General features: G+C 35.8%; 1 protein-coding gene across 1 annotated transcript in view; it reads left to right on the top strand.

Moving 5' to 3' along the window:
* Positions 1–4,686: 4,686 nt before the first annotated feature.
* LOC144443710 (ATP-binding cassette sub-family C member 9-like) overlaps positions 4,687–22,571 on the top strand; it is a 66,259-nt gene continuing 48,374 nt past the window's right edge. The window contains exons 1-9 of the mRNA XM_078133253.1: positions 4,687–5,031; positions 6,829–7,065; positions 12,421–12,573; positions 13,086–13,241; positions 14,488–14,629; positions 15,556–15,643; positions 16,325–16,508; positions 18,689–18,964; positions 22,356–22,550. Of these exons, the coding sequence (XP_077989379.1) occupies positions 4,687–5,031; positions 6,829–7,065; positions 12,421–12,573; positions 13,086–13,241; positions 14,488–14,629; positions 15,556–15,643; positions 16,325–16,508; positions 18,689–18,964; positions 22,356–22,550 (1,776 nt within the window). The remainder of the gene's footprint in view (positions 5,032–6,828; positions 7,066–12,420; positions 12,574–13,085; positions 13,242–14,487; positions 14,630–15,555; positions 15,644–16,324; positions 16,509–18,688; positions 18,965–22,355; positions 22,551–22,571) is intronic.

The raw sequence follows: 22,571 nt of genomic DNA, 5'->3' as shown, positions 1-22,571 counted from the left end.
GTACGTCTGTTTATATATCGTTGGCTGTGATAGGAAAATTGTTATTAACAAAACAAAATATCACACAGACTTAGGGTGGATATTCATGGTCTCCCCCCACCTTAAAAAGAGAGAAAAGATTAATTGATAAAGCAAGGTCATTATCAATGAATCTTCGACTTTGTTAAAATGAACAACTATTAGGTCTACCTTGGTAAAGTTAGCTAAACGATATGTTTTTTTTGTATTAAGCCAGACTAAAGCATGGAAACACTATGTTGATTATTGTGATTGCGTAGAGAGAGAGGTAATGTGGGTGTTTGGAATGTGTCTGTCCCTCCGTCCCTCCGTCCGTCCGTCCGTCCGTCCGCGTGTGTTGTGAATGCACTACAACTATTAACAATAACTAGGCTGTTTGTTCGTAACAAAATAATGCACATCTTTGTTTCAGGTAGATTTAGGCAAGGTCCATGCTCCATTTAGCCCCACTTCCCAAATTATATTTGCAAAGTCATTGCGTCTACACTTTTTATTCATCTTTAGTCCTCGGCTTTTAAAGTCCATCATTCACACACATTCACTTCCTCCTAATTAGATTTTCATGAATATAATAATCGATCGTGATCTGAATACAGTAAGTGGAAGCTTTGTCAGTCAGTGACATTTCATGCATTTTCAAAAATATTAAAAATATTAAAAATATTAAAAATATATATTTTCACTGTCAAATCAAAATATATCACAATTATGGTGTTAGACTTGACCCACGTAATCAATGTGTCTCTTATATGCACATGCCCCCAATAATTCGTTTATCACTTTCTCAGGGCTTCACTATGTTTTGTTTTACATGTATCAGCAGACAATTTACTGAATATCTTTTGTAGTTTTGAAAACACCACCGACACCGCTTTTTATATACACAATAATTAACAATTAACACCTATACCACTATGTTTGGTAATAGTTTTATACATCTTATAGCTAAAATGATGTAGGCTTGGTGTTTCACTGATTATGTGACATGCCATTTAATACACACACACACACACACACACACACACACACACACACACACACACTGAGACAACTTCTAATGCAAAATAAACAATTACAACTAATAACACTGAAGTAAAGCACTTTGTCTATGTGCTACACTCTGTTATAGCATTCATATCAAATGTAAAAGTATATTGTTCCATTAACTAATTGATTAGAAAGGCCACATGCTAGGCTTGTAAACAAACCAATTGAAATAATATACTTTTACACTTTAAATTTATTCTATAAGCGATTGTGGTACATACAAAAAAAACGCTTTTTAATACTTTGGTGGTGTTATGAGTTGTACATAGGTGTAGTGCACGGTGGGCATGTAGAAGTAGTCAAGTTGAAATGTTGATTATCAGTTAGAAAACAAACAATTGAAGCTAGTCATCAAAATAATCAAGTCCATGTGTAATATTTTCACTAGAAGCCTGTTTGTAATGCTCTGACAAAGAATAGCAATGCTTATCACTGCTCTATGTGATTGGGCAAAGGATTCTGTTGTGTTTATTGTGTCTCTGTTATTGTTAGTCTAGAGTTGAAATACGTCTAGTTTTGTGTCATAAAACGTAATGTCCCATGAGTGAATAAATACCAAGCCTACATCATTTTAGCTATCATACACACACACCGTACTTAAAAGACACTGGCTTCATTAAAGCCTGTGGCCATGTGATCAACTAGTTTTTACCTACGAGGAAAGAAACTCGTCTATGAACAAAGGTTGATATAGTCATTAATAATGATACAATGAATCATGACAATGTGAGAACCGATTTGTAAAAGGTTACCTTCCTCCAATTCTCGTAGCCCTCCCCTAATAATTACTAAAACTCCCCTACCAGGCACACATTATCCTAAACATCAGAAAACTCGAGTGCCGTACACCTTTTAATTCACTGAAGTATCTTTGTCTCCTCATATCTATGTGTGTGTGTGTGTGTGTGTGTGTGTGTGTGTGTGTGCGTGTGTGTGTGTGTGTGTGTGTGTGTGTATCTGTCTGTCTGTCTGTCTGTCTGTCTGTCTGTCTGTCTGCCTGTCCCTCTGTCAGACACGACTTCGTTAATAATATTGGCATAGTTTCAAGTTAATTATAAATGTTATATTTCGAGTAGATGAAAATATATCGTCATATAACAGAGGTAATATAATAAGTTGATATTTTGTTGTTTATTTCAGGTTATTTCTTGGATAAGACTCAGTCATACAACACGTCTTTTTATTTTGCTGCGGGAATATTAATTGTAGGGGTTTTAGTAATGGCAATATCAAAATGGTATACAGATAATCGAAAAAGAGGAAGTCACACAGTCAACAACAAGAAGGTTTCTTGAAGGTATCATACTCGAATGTATTAAGATGGAACTACAACTTTCAGACTTTAGAACACTTTGTGTCTGCTTCTGAAATTTAAGTGTTATCGGTTTTTATTGAAATTTCAGTTCTAAAGTCTGCACATGCGGTCACTCTTTACTCAGACGTCTGTGTGACCTTTCTAAACATGGCAAACACCAGCATAATAGGCATCGCACAAATATCCATTATCTGATAACATCTAATGTTGGATATATACTTACTTCAGATTTTGGTCTCTTACTTCGATTTTAGACGATGTTATCCGATAAAACTGCTCCCGGAGTATGAACAATCTGCCGTGTCGAATATGAAAGTCTAATATTAGATTTTAGATCTCTAAGCTAGATTTTAGACGATATTATCCGATAAAAACTGCTGTCGTGGGTCCGGGCGATGTGCGACCTCTAATATTAGATTTTTGGCTCTAAGAGTGTAGCATAAGGCATTTAGACGATAGTATCCGATATTATATACGTATGCAATGTCGCGCTGTCCTCGAGTTTAGATGACCATTAACTAAATAGTATGGATGTGTGAATGTGTCTGGTTGTGTGTCCTGTTGTTCTGTAATGATATTGCCCTATAATACTGACTAGCCGTCAAACATGACAAATGGTATCCGGAAGTTAACACGAAATTTGTTCCTGGTGCTTTATATTAAGTTTATGATTATCATTGTCAGAGCGTAAATTTTAGTTACACGAAAACAAAATGAACAACAACAGCAACAATGACAAAGAAATAAAAAAAAGAAGCAGAAATACACGGAAGTATTCCGCAGGTCATTATGTTATACTAGTAAATGACCATGTAAACAATAACTTGTAAAATGCAACATGTTAAGAGTGCAGTGTTTGGAAAAGCGAGACTAAACGACATATGAACCAAACAGATCACTAAATCGCTTGTTTATATTACCATGTAAATTCAAACATTGTTTTCACATTCAAAAAAAGGTAAGAATGGTGATAATTTACTTCCATTTTTTAAAAAGAATTCTTGCTTAGGTATCTTTGGTCAATTTTTCATTAAAATCACATTCCGTATCTCTTTAATAAGACTGTAAGTTGAATTTAAACAGTATTATACTCTACGAATAACTAACTGTCTGTCTGACTGACTGACTGACTGACTGACTGACTGACTGACTGACTAACTAACTAAATAAATAAGTAAATGAAATAAAATTCCGACCTACGTACCCCATTTCCTGAAGTCATGTTAGGTAAACTGATGGGGCACTATGCAGCAACTAACTAACTACGGTACGTGTTTGTGTATGTATGTATGTATGTATGTATGTATGTATGTATGTATGTATGTATGTATGTATGTATGTATGTATGTATGTATGTATGTATGTGTGTGTGTTGAAAACAAATAAATTAGTTATATTTGGTTTAGAGAAAAAAAAAACATCATATTATAAATGGTGCTCATTTTTGAATAAATCTGAATTATTATAAGCTCTTTTATCAAAGACGTAGTCAATGAAGAGTACCTGATTATTATGTGATATTCTATAAACAGCTTTGTTATGTATTGTCAGAGAGTGTATTCCATTCATTCATGATATGCATGCAGTTGAAAGAACCCAATAAAGAATCTTTTAATTAAAAACGTTCGGGGGTGAGAGAAGGGGTGTCATACAGGACTGCATCCAGTACAGCTGAGTTTTATCTCGGTCATTTTTAGAATCGGGTTATTTTGCCTCTATATCACCAGTTTTAAGTATTTCGACCAGTTATTTCGTGTGTCACGTTGCTGACAAGTCCAATAAACTGTATACATGTGCATGCATGCATGTATGTACATGATTTACGCCAAATATATTTATTTATGCAAATTGTTGATTGTGACCAGTGTCTATTGGAGAAGTTGAGACAATGGGAATACTTTGGTTACCTCATCTTTATCTTCAATGAATGCCGTGAATACTGAATGAAATTGAATGTAAATATAATCATACCACTTTCACATTTGAGTTACATGTAGACACATTTACATCCTACGAAAGATTGGGACCGTGACGTATTCTGCTGACCAGTTATGGCGTTCCCCAACATATCAGTCTCTCCATTTAATATAGAGATGACACAAAACGTCACATTGTCAGCGGAAATTACTATGGTTTTCAATGGTACCTTCTCCTTCGGACTTGAAATTGCCATCCATGGAGTTTTTCTCGTCGTCGCTTCTCTAGTACTCATATTGTTAGGGTGTGTCACTGACCTTCGTCAGTACAATTCTAAAATGTTATTACCGTACCCCTGTCATGATGGTAGATATATGTTTTCTCTTATAATGCTATTTACACTCTTTGTGGCTCTTGGTGAGGGAATATTGACGGCTTTGACTCGGGAAATGACAAATAAAGCCTGTCTATATCTACCAGAGATATTTGCTTTGATTGGCGGCATTGTCAGCTTGGTTTATTACCACTACATGGAGTACTGGAATAAACCAAAGATGGTATCGTTACTGTTAATCTACTGGACTGCAGCGATTGTAGGTGAAATATCAGCATTCTGCAATTTGATTCACGAGATTGGATATGACATTAAGACTCTCCGATTTGATGTGACCGTGCTGTTATCATTTCTCTATGGATGCTTGCTCATTTTCGATTTAAATGTAATGAGAACAAAGGTGAGTTATAATGGTAGTTTTTTTCTGATCACTACATCTACTTGTAATGTTATCTCGTTTACATTGCTCCTTGTTAATATATTTGGGACATCATCGACAAAAAAAGACTTTCCCCTGGTCATTTCAGACACAATATGTATGCTATAATTAGGACTTATGGTGGGTGTATGTGGAACAACATTATTCAGAAACTAACCATCTCCATTTCTTTTAAAAGTTCAACGGACAGTGGTTTGGGGTTAGGATGGAGATGTATTTCGTGTGAACTTTTAAATTGACACCATACTCAAATCATACTTTATTTTTCATTGGCGAAAAAAATAAAAGAAAATAGTACCAATGACTTTGTAGCACATCTTAAAGTTTGTGTTGTCTAAAACAAAGCCTATCTACCTGTTCATTAATCCCAGTTGTTATCTTTGCAATCTGCGCCATCATTTGGCTGTTGCTATGGGCGTGGTCTTGTTGCTAGGCATATTTGCATACATTTGTGAACGTTCATTCACTTGCCTACCATCCCTGTTTTTGTCTTTGCAATATATAACATCATTTGGCTGTTAATGATGCTAAGGGTGTAGTCATGCTTGTTAGAGCTAGTTGAGTCAATATATTCATCTACACATCCCCAAATGCATCTCCATTAAGTTCCAACCCAATCTGCCGAGTAGTTTTGAAATTAAAGACATTGTTATACCTTATTTGCATATCACTGACAAAATCACCATGTCATGAATAATCATCAAAATGCAAGAGGTATACATAGATATTGTTATGAAATTGAAGAACTAAACGAATGCTTTGTGATGCTATTTAACATCATGTCAAAGTGGAAGCAATACTAGTTAAACTTTGAATCAAAATACAAGAGAGCAGTGTGGGATGGGCACGGGAGGGTGGTTAAAGACTAAAAGATTGCTATCTGGTGTTATTTTAACATGTGAAGGTGATAACAATACCCTTTATAGATTGAAATTTGAATTATAAAACGACCACCAAAAAATCCTCAAAGTATATTATTGTCATTTAAAATTATTTTATCATTAGAGAATTCATTCAAAATACAGAGTCAGTTCAGTGTTCTTATTAATTTGATTTAAAGGTAGTGTTGTGGTTTGTTTCTGCATTTGTCAACAGTTAGTATCATAAACCTTTGACTAGAAACACATGTACCAGAAACACGTGTAGCTGGGAATTTGACATTTATAGCTAGTTTCTGCATTTGCAGCACAACAAATTTCTTTTAGCTTAAAACCTGCCCTGGAAATAATTTTCTTTCTGTCTTGAGTTGGTCAGCGTATTTTTTCCCTACTTTTGGCAGACAATACATTTTCTCTCTCGAAAATCCACCAGCCCCCATGTAATTCAATTAATGGTATAGCCCATAATTGTTTTGCCTCGCTTCTGAACAGCGCTTAAATCTCATTTAATATACCGTAGCTAACCTATCCCTAAGATAAGCATGATTGAACTTTAATTTCTAACTTTGAAAGTTAAGACATGTCTCCTACGTCAGGACACGTTACTCAGTACCATTTCTATAGACCAGTATCATGTGGCGCCATCTTAGCTAGAGTTAGGTTCCGATTGTATTGTCTAATTTTCAAGCAAGTTCGAACGAACAAGTTTCAAAGATGGCAGTTAGAACGAGATTAGACAATTTTGAAGATGACTCAAATATTGTACGATAGCTACAAACTGATGCAATAGAATTATGACACCAACGTGAATATATTGACTGTTAATTGATACGCCATAAGCTAATTCTGACCAATAAAAATATTACTTTTATTGTTTCAGTTATTTTGTTGGCGATACACAGAGCCCAAAGTTCCCAAGGAATTCAAGAAGACAGATATGTTTCATTGTTTTCGATACAGCAATTTCTTGTCGCGACTACTTTATAGGTGTGTCAATCGTTATTTTGGCATAGCTTTGAAACGACCAATTGAAATGTCTGATTTTGGCTCTTTGCCACAAGATTTTGAAACTAAAAATACCTATAAGGAATTTGTCGAGACCTATTGCATTGAAAAGGTAAGCCTTACTTGATTTTTTTCCATTTTCTGTTATATACATCTTTCGGCGACCAATTCACTATTATCACGCTTACTATATTCCACACTGCAGGTGTTTAAAAGTGACAACAAGGAAAATAACCACATCACAAGGAAAGAATTCGGCAATTTTGGAATCATTATTTTTATAATGGCCATATGGATGGCAAAACAATATATATATATATATATATATATATATATATATATATATATATATATATATATATATATATATATATATATATATATATATAACTCGGTGAGTATCAATCTGCTAAGACAGTGCTCTATACCGCAGTGGCAGAGCGTATATATATATATATATATATGTGTGTGTGTGTGTGTGTGTGTGTGTGTGTGTGTGTGTGTGTGTGTGTGTGTGTGTGTGTCTCACTGGAGAGACAAGTGCTCGATGAAAATATTAGTAGCAGAGCGTTATAGACTTAATTCAAAAGAACAAGGATGTAATAAGTCGTTACTCAGAGTTTCACGTTTGGAATTTGAAGGAAAGGAACCAACCATATAATATCAATTTGGATATCATCACCCAAGCGGCTGCTTATACAAGTGAGAAAAAACGTTGTAACCTCTGTTTAACTGGGAAACTTTGTATAACCAATGCTGAAAAGAATATGTTACTGAACAAAAAAATCAGATCTGGTCTCGAAATGTCGCCATGAAGGCAAATACTCACTCGCCAACTATAGTAGTAAACCCCCGTAATGAATAGTTTAGTCCGACCATCGTGTTACGTAATATTTACATACAAACATTACGTGCATGTCACGTACCGACTTTAAACGATCCCAATTTAAGTTGTCTGGAGATTGCTCAAAGCCTGAAACTCTGAGTAACGACTTATTAGATCCATATTCTTTTGAATTAAGTCTCTCTCTCTCTCTCTCTCTCTCTCTCTCTCTCTCTCTCTCTCTCTCTCTCTCTCTCTCTCTCTCTCTCTCTCTCTCTCTCTCTCTCTCTCTCTCTCTCTCTCTCTCTCTCTCTCTCTCTAAGGAATTTGGAAGGTTTCTGGTGATGAGGATCATTGAGGTTGAAGGGGGAGGAACTCATTTTCCATCTCGGAACGTTGGAACCCCATGGAATTAATAGATTATTTACATAATTCCCTAATGTCTAACTACGCTTATTCTATTGTGTGTGTTCTATAGGGTTCAATTTGGTGCGTGTGACTTTTGGATCTTTTTGTGCGTATTAAACCGTTGATAAAATCTCACGGTTGTCTTTCTACTCCATGACATTTATCTATATAGTCAGGTAGTGACCTATTACATATCTTTCCTTTTTGAAACGTCGGATTGTATTTGCCAATTCTGACTGTATCCTTTTGCACTTCTATGTACTACTACAGTCCTGGCAGCATTCTCTCTTTCTCCCTCCCTTCCTCGCTTGCTCTCTCACCCTCTTTCTCCCTCCCTTCTTCCCTCCTAGACTCTCTTACAGCCCTCGGAGCTTCGCTTTACTAAAATTAAAGCTAAACGAATTATTTTGCATGATGCCAGCTAATTAACCGTACTCGAATATCCTTGTACTGTGCGCCCTCATCGACCATGATAGAGATAAACATTCGTTGACGTGTGACTGCGACGCTCCGTGTTATCGCGAAGCCCCTCGGACTTCGCGAAAATACGGAGCGTCGCAGTCACACGTCAACGAACATATATCTCTATGTGGTCGATGAGGGCGCACAGTACAAGGTTGTTCGAGTACGATGGAGTACGTTATGTAGATGGTATCGGTACATACAAAATAATTGATATATCTTGATCAAATGATTTACCCACGTTATAACACAAGCAGTACAAGATTTTAGTTGTTGCAGAATTTTATACATATTTAAAAAAAAAGTTTTCCTGGTTTTTTTTCACTTTTATATTTTTCTATTTGTTGATTGATTTGATTTGTTGATATATATATATATATATATATATATATATATATATATATATATATATATATATATATATATATATATATATATATATATATAGTTTTGATACTTCTGGAAATCTTTCTTGGTTGTAACTTGGAGTTTCACACATAGTGCGATCATCAGACAACTGATGTCTACTTTCTGGGTGTGCTATATCCACTATATATATACACTATTTGTACAGTAGTTCAAGAACAAAAAGAAGTCAAAGATTTATTCAAATATCTGTCCCTATATTATCAGCTATTGGCTTTTTATTAGTATAATATATTTGATCCTGAACATATCCCTCTGAGCCAAAATGTAATAAAAGAATTCATTTCATCAATTAGTAAAGTATTTGAATGGACATTCACTACTAGTTTTTGTCACCTTTTGGTATAAAAGTGTTGTCTTAACGAGCGCTACCCTGTTCTATTTTCAGAAAAAGTGTACCAGGCAAGATGACGTACCTTCTTTAAGGAGAGTAATATTTCGCATCCACCGCTTCAGTTTGTTTTATAGTTTTCTGATGAGGGTTTGTAGTGATACACTATCTATGCTACCTCCATTAGCAATACCAAGAATAATAAATTATGCCACAGAATATTACTACGACAAGCATGTAACTTACGTAAGTTTCTTGTATTTTAAGATGTTATTTTTTGTGTAGATTGTTTGAAAATTGAGCTGGTGAGTCCAGTAGCAACCCTCAGGTTCATTGGGTAAGAAAGCTTTCAGTAATTATAAGGGCTGGGCTTAAGAATATAAAAAACCCGATGTATTTCTTAAAATGTGACCTCTCCCCAATGCCCTTTTCTAAGAAGTGGCTCTTCCTTAATTTCTCTTCTCTAAATATTGCTCTCCCAATGCCCAAAGAAAGAAAGAAAAAGACATCAGGGAGTGAGAGATTACTCTGTGATCAACAGATACACTTGCTGCTAGTAGTAGTAGTTCGTTAAAGGAATGCTTGAGACAGCCTAAGAGATACAGTTGGTCGAACATCGTTGTACTACAAGCAAATGCGTCAATATGTAAATGAAAATATGAAAGTGCATTAAGTGCATCGATTGCGCGCCATACGATGAGACATTTAGAATGTGACCCTCTCTTAATTCCATTTTCAAACATTGCCCTCCCCTGAGAACCGATTTGTAAAATCCTGATTCTGTCTGTATGTATGTATGTCTGTCTGTCTGTCTGTCTGTCTGTCTGTCTGTCTGTCTGTCTGTCTGTCTGTGTGTGCGTGCGTGCGTGCGCGAGCATTTTTAGTCCATTACTGGCTCGTGTGTGTGTGTGTGTGTGTCTGTGTGTGTGTCTGTGTGTGTGTGTGTGTGTGTGTGTGTGTGTGTGTGTGTGTGTGTGTGTGTGTGTGTGTGTGTGTGTGTGTGTGTGTGTGTGTAAACAACTTAAAGCCAAAAACCACTGGGTCGATTGCCATGATATTTGATGGGTATATTACCTTGGGTGTTTGGAAATTGTTCAAATCACCGATGTGTGATTTGGGTCACAAAATGTGATTTTTGGTCAAAAAACAAACTCCAAAATTACTTGGCAGATCAGTCTGAAATTTGTTTGGAGAACGTTCTTAGAGGTGTTTAGATTAAGAATTGTTCATGATGATCAAGATGATCTACTGTGTCAGCAAAATGTGTCTTTTTGATAAATCAAAATATATTATTCCAAATAATTGAGTAGATTGGGTTGAAATTTGTTGGGAACGTTCTTAGTGTTGTTTAGATTAAGAAATTTTCATAATATGATGATCCTAGATAAGCCATTTTTAGACTGCAAGCAGGAAATTGAGAACACAGCGCCCTCGCTTAAATTGGGGTTATCATCACCTCATAGTACCATTTCTTAAGAGCTTTGTCCCTTGGTATTCTGTAGAAGTGTAAATCAGGGATGTTATCGTATTGTTCAGACATCGAGGAAAGCAGCAGTGCTCGATGATTAACCAAGTAACCTATGCCAAATATACCCCCAAGGTGCACAAAGACAGGAAGTAGAGCGCCATTTTGGAAAGGCCTATTAGTGTTAGGCAAATTAGGTCCAACAATGTGTCTTTTTGCTCAAAAACCCACAATTCCAAAACCCCTTAGCAGAATGTGCTGAAATTTAATGTGGATGCATCTGGGCACGTGTAGATGAAACTTTATTCACAAGGTAGTAATCCCATTAGCGATATGCAAATTACATCTAAAAATGTCAATTTTGGAATCTTGAAACTGTATGGTGAATGGGGTTGAAACTTTATTGGGATGTTTCTGGAGGTTTTATTCTGCAGTTATTGTTGAAAACATTTTGACACAATTGGTCTTAGCAACATGACCACGCCCTTAGCAACAACTACATGATGGTTTATATTCCAGAGATGAACAGTGGGAAGAGCAGGCAAGTTATTAAAGATTCCCAAAATACATGCAAATATTGCTAGCAACGAGACCATGCAAATAACAACAGCTAAATACAGTTGTACTGCAATGTCAATGTCATTGTAGTTTATATGTTGAAAGAAAATTTTTTATTAATTGCAAATAATTCACAGATTACAGATAAGCAATTTACGCACTGTATGGTTAATTATGAAATAAGTAGCATACGTCGTATTGTGATTCAAACATTGTTAATTCCTTGAGAACCTTACCCTTCGGGAGCATTTCAGTCCATTACTGGCTGGTGTGTGTGTGTGTGTGTGTGCGTGCGCGCGCGGGGGCGGGCGGGCGCTTGCGTGTGCGTCTGTCTGTCTCTGGAAATTATATATAGCAATACTGTTTTGTTTTAAATTGATACATATTTTCCTTATGGGATCACGAAAACTGTTTGAGTTTTGGTAAATATAGCATGATCATTACTAATGAGTAATATGCATAAATAATGGTATTTGGTTGTATTAATATATATATTTACACCAAAGCACGCATGGCCCATAAAGATTGTTGCTTTAGTTCTTATAACTGTGGATTGACAGCGTTTGCTTGATAATTGATTTTTGGAAATTAGGTAATGCATTAAGAATCTAAGCTCCAAAATTAATATAATTTGGTTCCTACATTCATAATAATAACGGACACTTTTAGATGATAAATGCCTTTCGGTAATTAAGCAATATCTTAAAAATACAACCTGAGAATTTCATATATACAGCGTACATACATTAATAACAAATCGCATGTTTCATACAGAACTTGTTGACGTACTTTAAAAAAACATTTGCACATTTGCATAATTAGTCTCGTCTGGTTGGCATCATAATAATGCCCCCAGCGATTACAGTCTGTGCTACCGACGCTATGTTGACTGTATAGTTATGTTGTGCGAATGGCTACATTGCTGCTCTTTGAATTTGTCATTCTGAAGACTTTGCAAGACAAAAAGTAACGGATGAATCTATTGATATTGCAGGATACTTCATATGTGTCAGTTGAAGAATTCTTCTCTAATGGATTTGTTCTAGCAACCATGATTTGCGTTTCTGAATCAGCAAGACTTGTAATGTGGGTCTATGCTATGCGGCTGGCTATGGATATGAGTATCAAGAATGTATCAGCTTTGAAAGTAAGATAACAACAAAATATTTGTATCCTTGTCTTTAACTGGCGAAGCCTGTAACTGTGGCTCAAGTCTAAGCTGTCAGTGTATACATTCCACTTGCATGATACACAATTAGATGTATATGGAAGTAAACCTGAGTCGACATAGTATTGTAGTAGTTAGAGCATGCAGACAATTTAAAAAGATGTGTACATAGATGGTCCAGTATTACAACATATTTTTTATTCATAATGTCAATACATTTTCCTACATGCTATTAAGAAAAACATCGTCATGAAATACAAATATGATTTCCTGGCAAAAAGCCCGTTAGCTGCCATTGAATATCCATCCAACAATCCATTCATCCACCCACCACCCACCCACCCATCCATCAATCCATTCAATCCATCCATCCATCCATCCATCCATCCAACCAACCAACCAACCATGCCAACAAACCAACCAATCAACTCACCCAAATCCAAGTTATATAAGCTGACTACAATGATACAATTAATTACTTATTTCCATAGATGGCTATATACGAGAAGTTGTTACGTCTTTCAACATCGTCTTTGCTCAGCACTGGTGTCAATGTAGGCCAAATAACAAATCTCCTTGCAGTAGACTGTAACTCTTTAATTCTGTTTGGACGTGCCATGTCTATTGCTATACCTGGTATCGTTACGGTTAGTGAAAATACGTGTAGATTAAATTACTTATTTCAGCCAATACTTTTGTAAGTGTAAATAGAATGCAAGTCTGTATACAACAAACTCTGTATGCTTTATTTGAATATGTATCCAAGAACAATGTGCCTTTAGCTTAGTATCAAAATTAGACATTAAGTACAGAGTGCATCATTGCTCGTCATACGTTACCTTCTTTGATAGAATAAATGGATACATATAGTTCCGTTTGTCGCAGTGTCATTTTTCTGTTGCTGGAGTTTTAAAAAACCCAAGCAAACAAGAAACAACGACAACGACAACAACAAAAAAAACAAAAACAAAAAACAACAACAACAACAACAACAACAAAAACAACAACAACAACCCCAAAATCCCCCCAAAACAAACAAAACAAACAAAACAATTCAGAAATGGTTGTTAAACTTTCTTTTTAAATATACAATATATATCTCTCTCATATTATAGACCATAACTATTATCATTATATTGGCTCAAGAATTGGGTGTGTCTGCCATTATAGGGACTTCTTTAGTTTTTGTTATAATAATCCCGATACAGCTAATGGTATCATACAGAGGAAACATCTCTCAAAAAAACGCATTGGTAAGTGAAATCAAGTTGTTCTCCTTGTCTCAAAAGAATCTCAAGTATTGCTTAATTAAGTCAAATAATCAATCATGGCCAGCCTACTTGATATAATTGTTGACAAAAGGTCCCGCAATAAATTTCATATTAGCCTTTTAATTGTATTTAAGGCTTGTGTCAAACACCTTTTTGGATGCCATTGTTTTGTGATAAGTACTACTGTCGCTGACCGGTTCAGGCTCGCCTATAGTGTCCGTACCAGTACATACTATGCACTTTGCGTTCAACTTCTCTGGTACCAGGATTTTTTTTAGTGCGTGAATACCCTTGCTTGCCTCTCTTGCAAGATCCAAAATAGGAAAACCACACCGCACTCTTCAACCAACTGATTATCTACGCAGGGAACCTTCTGTGTAATACTTCATTTCATAGTACACTGATTATGGACAAAATCACTCTCATTCCTAATGCAAAACCACTTTCATCCCTAATTTAGGAAGCGTGTTTATAAAATAAAACAATGGCTTTAGAAAACGCCCAGAGAACTATAGCAGCTGATAACATCTAAGCTTAATTTATCACCCTATTGTGACACGCTTGGCTTCTTACTTAATGACATAGAACAAATTTAGGATTTTTTTATGTTCTATATTTTCAGATTGAAAGCGATAGAAGAATACAGCTATCAAATGAGATATTCCAGGGAATAAAGTTGTTGAAGCTGTATGGCTGGGAAGAACGTTTAGCTGAGAAAATAAGCAGCATACGTCAAAGTGAACTCAAATACATATTTAGCTTGGGTAAAGCGGTTTCTTTTACAGGTAAACACAACTTTCTGTCTTTGATATTAGCGTTTCATGAAGATTCATTCAGTAATACTGTTACCAATGACATTCATAATTTTATCGAATTCCATATTTTGACTATGTTATGCCGTACTGTGATTGAAAAGTCAATAAACCTTACTCAAGACTAGAAAATGAGGCCACAAGATTAATAAGTCAGTTAGGAAAACAGTTCACATCTCGTAATAAATAGCATTTATATTGATCATTTGTCAAAATGAATGTTTTTGGGAATGGTCGAAGGATATGACTACTCCTCCGCACGAGTTTTATATTGGTGTACATTAATTTATTATTCAGCCATTCATATTCGTTTGATGTAAATTTGAACTTTAATGACGATAAATGAGTAGACACTTGTGGGAGAGCAAGAAGAGCTTGGCACTTTGATTGCAGAGGGACGAGTGAATAAAACAGATACCACATGCCCTGCTCTCCTTATGGTGTTAACTCATGCTTTGGGTAAAAATATGTGTGATGTCTACTAAGCTAATTCCCTAAAGTTCAAGTGATCTCGGGTACAATTGGCGAGCATTGTAGTGGTGCATCCTAAACTGAATAAATATGATATAGCTATAATTGCAACACTTCGAAACTCCCTGAGATGGAACGTCCACTGTCAATGAACGGTGTCGCAGAGTGGGGTCAATCATTACCCACTTTCTACAGGACTGGTCATGATCAATCTGATTAAAATCTGATGTGGTGAAAGCGGCTATATGTCTTCATTTACCTATATTTCCATTGTGTTGTGTGGATTTTTTTTTGTTCCGGGTGATTGCCGCAATCCCGCATCTGACCCTGTGTAATTGAAATTCTCGTTCAAATCTCGCACTTTTGAGATGTTTCTTCAATGAACCAGCATGCTTCATTCTCTACAGCAAAAATGGCTACTAGGTGGGACAGGCATCCCATTCCCACGGTCGCCAGTGGAGGAGATGCTGAACTTTCTAGCAGGTCGCGGGCTTAGTACGGTTTCCGCCAATTGCCAGACTAAGGTACCTGTCCTGGTAGCCATCTTTGGCATAGGGAAGCGAAGCTGACAGTAGACTCTGTTATCCGGACTCGCATTATTGGGGCTTCACCGACCAAGCAAGAGTCTGTGATATTACAATATAATGTCTACAAGATGGTTGCATGGAGAGGCTGACCCACAACATGACATATGTAGTACACTCAAATGGTCACAAATAATGCTAAAAGTAGTTAGGTTAATCTTCAAAGAAAAGATGTATATACCATGATTGCAGTTAAATATATACAGAGTTGATGAAAATGAAAATTCTGAATCATTGTTGTCCAATCAGTGACTGGCCAAGATCTCGACAGCGGCCATATTGCTCCTTGCAATAGGTGATATTGTAATTACCCAGATTACTCTCGCTAGGGGTGAAATGCCTAAAGACGACAGTCTGGGTAACCCAGACTAAGGTGACTGCTGTCGCCTACCCTCTAATACTGTTTCAAAGGTCACAAAACTGAATAAACTACCCATCCTCTCCAGGATCCAATATGATAATGATGCCAATGTCCTATCATTTTTCTATTTTGAAATTCAGCCACATTTGCTGTCACTTTACCTGCGCTGTTAGCATTTCTTGTAAGTATTATTTGAATTGTATTTACTTATATCCAAATTATTTTTTTTAGTTTTAATATGTCAAAGTGTGCCACTCTTGGTATAAAACGGGATTGGATAACCTTCAGTAATTACGAAGTGAGGGGTGGGGAGTGGGGTGGAATTAGCGGACGGTCACATCCACTACGATGCCTGAGTGAAACTATCAGTGATGACAGTGGTGGGATCAAGTCCTTACCATTGATTCTGAGACTCGTGAGAGAGATAGAGAGACCTGTCAGTTTCTTCGGCCTGGGGAGGGGGGTGGCGGTGGATTCGGAGGGGTCACCCTGTTTTTGAAATAGGCTGTGGGGGGGTCATGCTGTTTTGAAATTGTGGTGGGGGGTTGTGATGGAAGAAAAAAACACTTTTCTACAATGGCATATAGCCTTGACTGAACTGACTGGTACATGTATAATTTATTATTGTCCCTGTTTCTTACATAACTTCTCTAATATTACTTCACGTAAGAGTTCAAACATACCTCTACTCTATACATACATATATATGTATTACCTAGCTACCACACTAGTTACAGAATATATCATGTAAATGCTTGGCTGTTTCACTATAAATGCTTCACTTATATTGTACTTTGGGGCAAAAATGAACTTGAAGTTTTCGTAATGGTTATCTTCAGAGATAGTTTATAATCTAAATCGACCTACTCTTCAGCATGAAGAGTAGATGCACTTTCTATTTTGGACACTACATGTTATCGGCACTACAAATCACCAAATCTTATATCAGATTCCATTTCCTATTCAGTATTATACACAAGGTATGACCACCTAAAGTTCTCTAACATACCAGTGACTGTTAATACTGTACATGCAATATTAATGCCACTGTACCAATGTTACGGGCCTAATTTTAACTTAAATTAATTTTAGCTTCGAAAATTTTCGAATCTTTGAAATATTACTTCAAAGGCTATGAATAACCTAAAAAAAAACTGAATAGAACCAAAAGTCCTCCGGATCTGCTAGAGGGGGACCCCTAGGACTCCCTCGCCCCCAGGGGTCATTCATGCATTCAACCAACAATCAGACGCACCAACCTTTTTAATGTCATAATGGTATTAAACTTTTCTCACCTTATGCTAATTTGAGATGATATCGTCTTTTAAGATGTGAAATGTTTGCCAAGATAGCCACAAAACGCCTTAAAACTCCAAATCTCCGTTACCAATGATACTGCCATTACATGAGCTGTCCTTTACTTTAATGATAAGAACATATTTCAACTCTATGTAAAGTTATAAATAATAGTTTTTGATACGTGATGGTGCTGTCTTGTAAAGCTTGGAAATTATTGCCTGAAAGTGTCGTAATAGCTTAAGAATGGGCTTCAAGAGTAAAAAACCCTAACCCCCAGTCTCAAGTTCTTCCCCCTACCACTTACTGTAAAGTTGCTATTAACTTTATTTCAAAAAATATTTCAACCCTATGAAGTTGCTTTTTACATGTTGGTGTTGTCTTGTAAAGCTTGGAAATTATTGCCCGAAAGTGTCTGAATAGGCTAAAACTGGGCTTTAAGGGTAAAAAAACACCTGTAGGGCTTCTAGGGGGAGACCTCCTAGGACCCCCCCCCATGAGAGATGTACATATTCCCTTCTCAAACTCCCCCTATCTTTCAAGGCCTAGTTCATTATGTGATAGTGCTATCCCAGGATTTTGTAAAGTATTTGTGAGACAGTCAAGCAGTCCACATTGAGTCACGATCAAAAAAGACATGTTATGTGAATATGGTATATGGGAGGGGGTCATCATGTTTTGTTTTAGAATTAAGTTCAGCCTGTGTTGGTTTTACAGATGGGGCGGGGGCGGGTCAGTGACGTTTTGTCGGCCAGATGGCAAAATACACAGCTCCCCCCCCCCCCAAGGCTGGAGAAACAGACTGGTCCCTAAACTCTCACAACTTATCAAGGAAACCTAATAATACATTTTATATTCTTGGGGAGATAACCATACAGGACATCTGTAACTACTGGCGAGGCTTCTGTGTGTGGTAGTTGGACATAGATGAGTAACTTACTGGTAACACTGGCTTCCTACAAAGTATACATTCCTATCCTAGTTTAAACATAATTTTGCATTTCGATGTTTATTCCAATTATTAAACTTAAATAAGGTTCAACACCTAACTCTGCCAACAACCACCATACAGTATTCAGTTGTTAGATGGTGAACTTCAGAATAAAAAAGATAAGGCAGAGGGGACTGGTATCGGCGCGCGCGCGCGCGCGCGCGTGTGTGTGTGTGTTCGTGTTCGTGATACACATGAACATGTTTGCTGTTGAAATACTTATTTGTTTAGTGAACAATTTCTTTCTCATGTCTTCATACATACATACATATTGATTGTCATTTTGTTTTGTGTCCATTCTCCCGCAGGTATTAACCACCTATGCCCATATCAGTCCTGAACCACTGGTGCCAGGTACAGTGTTCAAAACCGTTGCACTGTTGAATGTTATGGTACCCGTGTTGACGATGTTAGTGCCATTCGCGGGGCTTGTGACACAGGCAATAGCTGCAGTGAACAGAATTGGAAATTTTTTAGCCATGGATGAATTAAAAAATCAGATAGATGGTAAAGAAATTACCGACAATGGCTTTGATTATACAACAAGTGAAGATGAAGATGACCATATTATTCATCGAAACAAGGTGATGTTGCATGAAGATATTCAATTGTGATTAAGGAGGTCATATCGATAAGAATTGGTATTTATCTTGGGGTTTTAATAAAGACCAGATTTAAATTGAATGCCTCCCGTAAGGGAATCACTAATTATGCAAATAACTCATTAAAATAAAAGAAAAACTATGGTAACAGGCTTTGTTTTTGGACAAGCGAGCTTTCTTATGTTAATGTATGTGCCGGAATTGAAGAGTGCATTATACTGCTTAATTATTGAATATCGTTCATTATTCAAAATACTCATTAAAAGGTAAAAGTTGTAGCAACAAACTTCATAGGACAGGTGCGTATTTTTATGGTTGATATATGTATCATATTATACGAAATTTGAAGCTTGCATTTTTAAGATACAACGTAGTTACTTAAAATAATTAATTATGCAAATTTTTCATTAAAATTGTACGCTATAGCACCAAATTTTATAGGACGTACCCGTTTTGTTGTGGTTAACATTATGTACTAATTTGTATTGAATTGAAGCATGCAGTCTTAAGATATAGCCTAATTACCGAAAATCATTAATTATGCAAATTATTCATTAACACTGTAAGGTACATCAACTAACTTTATAAGACATACTAAATTTGTTATGGTTAATGTATGTACTGAATTGTATTGAATTGAAGTATGCAGTCGTAAGATATAGCCTAATTACCAAGGATAATTAATTATGCAAATTATTCATTAACACTGAAAGGTACATCAACAAGCTTTACAGGACATGTGCGATTGTTATTGTTAACATGTGTACTGAATTATATTGAAATTGAAGTATGTATTCTTAAGATATAGCCTAATTACCGAGTCATTAATTATGCAAATTATTCATTAACACTGTAAGGTACATCAACTAACTTGATAGGACATATGTGTTTTCTTATGGTTAACGTACATGCTAAATTATGTTGAATATGAAGTATGCATTCTTAAGATATAGCCTAATTCCCAAAAATAATTAATTATGCAAATTATTCGTTAACGCTGTAAGGTACATAATCAAATTTTATAGGACAAATGTATGTTGTTATAACGAATATACTAAATTATATTGAAATTGAAGTATGCAGGCTTACGATATTGCTTAATTATTTGATTTCATTAATATGCAACTTTCTCTAATTAAACGTTAACTGATCTAGCTGAAAACCTAATCAGGTCTAGCTATTATCCTAAAGATTATATATTCCAAATTTCATTACAATTAAGCCAGCCAAATTTTAGAAAATGATAACACAGACAGACAGACAAACAGACAGACAGACAGACAGACACACAGACAGACAGACAGACACACAGACAGACATTTGTATTTTAATACCTCCCGTACCCTTACAGGAGGTAAAAACAACTCTCCTCTTGTACTTGTAAAAGCAATGTGACATATCATAGGCCAAGCCAATGTTTGTTACATAAATCACAGAAAAAAGTTAAAATGAAAACAAGAGAGTACACAATTTTCGCGATTGTATTGTTTTTTTTCTCGAATACGTAAAACAAGTTTCGGGTCAGCGTGAAAAACTTGATGGGTTGGGGTAATCGGAACCAAATAAGTTTTTAGGCCTTTTTACATGTATATCTTTGTATGCAAAACCACTTAGTATCGAAACAGTAAACAGTGTATGCATATATTCGGCACAGGTAGCTTGTGCTACCAGCTATAAAACAGTGATGCACACTGTTGGACGATTTCCTTTTAAAACCATATCGAGTTTCTTTACAACGTTAATGTATACATGTATACAATTCTTGAAATTTAACTGGCAAATTGGACCGTATCTATATTTGATAGTGCATGCATGCATCTTCCATCCTTGCATGGGTGAACTGTACTTACTGACAAGCTTTAAGTATTCCATGACATCGGCCGACAATCAGAAAGATATTTTTTCACGTACTTTGAATTTCCATTCAAGAATTGAGTGAGAGGAACATTTTTCTTTCCTTTCCGCAACTTTGAGCTTTGGGCTTGGATTCGATCTCCAAAAAAGACATGTTGTATCAAGACATTTCTTCAATTAAGGTACATATAGTTTACGAACAATAAATACGAAAAACCCCATTGCCCTGTTATCACCATCTAACAATGTATCTAAATAGTGCCATAAACAGGTCATACACAGGAAGACCTGCATACTAGCACACATTTATATTGATACTCCCAAAAATTACAGGCCACCCCAAGAAATACTAAACTATTCAATGACGTCTGCCAGGACATCATCGCCATCTTGAAAAACAAGTAAAAGACATGCTGAGCGAGAACACTGTCAAGTATGGTTTACATGAAACTGACCCACATCAAGATATGTATACAGCGAACAGATCGACAGATAAATTGCGCAACAAAAAATCACAGGAATAGTCACTATGCCATAAGTACAGTTACATATCTTCACCTGTCAATATAACTCTGAGTTCGAAAGTTGCAGCACTCTGTCGCGACAAGTAGTGTGAAAACTAACTGAATTCATTGAAATATCTCATTAGTATGCATGCGCAGAGGCGTTTGACTAAAAAAATAGCAGAAAATGTATGTTTACTTATCATCGATGTATGTGCTATGTTATATGCAATTTGAAGAATTAATTCTGAAGATATCCCTCAATTACCAAAAATCGTTATTTATGAAACTTGCTAATTAATCTTCGTTGGATGTTTACCAAAATCTAATTTGCTCTTGTCATCAGCAAATGAAAGATTTGTAGCAAGTGTCATTAGAATCAATTCAATAGTTTCTGAGATATCGTGTCCACAGCCAGCCAGCCAGACAGACACACACGCACATACAGATAGACAAAATCATAGCATGTTCTCCCCTAATTATGGGAGGTAAAAAGTGTTTATTGTTGGTTTGTTTATTCAACAATCGTGATATATATATATATATATATATATATATACAACTTTCACAATGCATGAGTTGTAATCTAATAAGATGTTTCTTTCCAAAATTATACTAAAATAACAAACAAACAAACAAACAAACAAATAAATAAATAAATAAATAAATAAATAAATAAATAAATAAATACATAAATAAATAAATAAATAAATACAACCACTTTTTCATCACTGTGTGACCTTGATACGATATGGTATCAAGAAGTCAGTCAATAAATTTGAAATTTCAAAAACAGAATTTCAAACTGTATGATAATTTTTCGATGAGCTGATATTCCTATTTTTATTTCAAGGGGTTCATTGAGGGTGCTGTTACATCTTAATAATGATACATTCATTAGACAGTCATTAAGTATACTCTGTATTTTTTATATGGTAAAACATGGGGCATAAACGTTCAAGTAATATTACTGTAAATTTGATTAATCAATCGTTACTTCTTTGTCTTCACCTTAGGCTTCGAGTACTGAACCGGTATCGTACTACAATAAAAAGAAATTGCAAACTGATGAGAATAGTGTCAACGAAAGTACACATCTGATAGAGGCAGAATACCCACCGTCATACACGTCACACTTAAATGTGAACCTTAATTCATCATCTGTCCCCACTGAAAAAAATGTGAAACTACCGGAAGGAATTGCACTACAAGTAATGTCGAATTTTATTCTT

This window comes from Glandiceps talaboti, chromosome 2 (genome assembly GCF_964340395.1).
Source record: "Glandiceps talaboti chromosome 2, keGlaTala1.1, whole genome shotgun sequence".
Taxonomy (NCBI): Eukaryota; Metazoa; Hemichordata; class Enteropneusta; family Spengelidae; genus Glandiceps; species Glandiceps talaboti.
The sequence above is the reverse complement of the archived record's forward strand: the minus strand, read 5'-3'. Positions and strand labels throughout refer to the sequence as shown.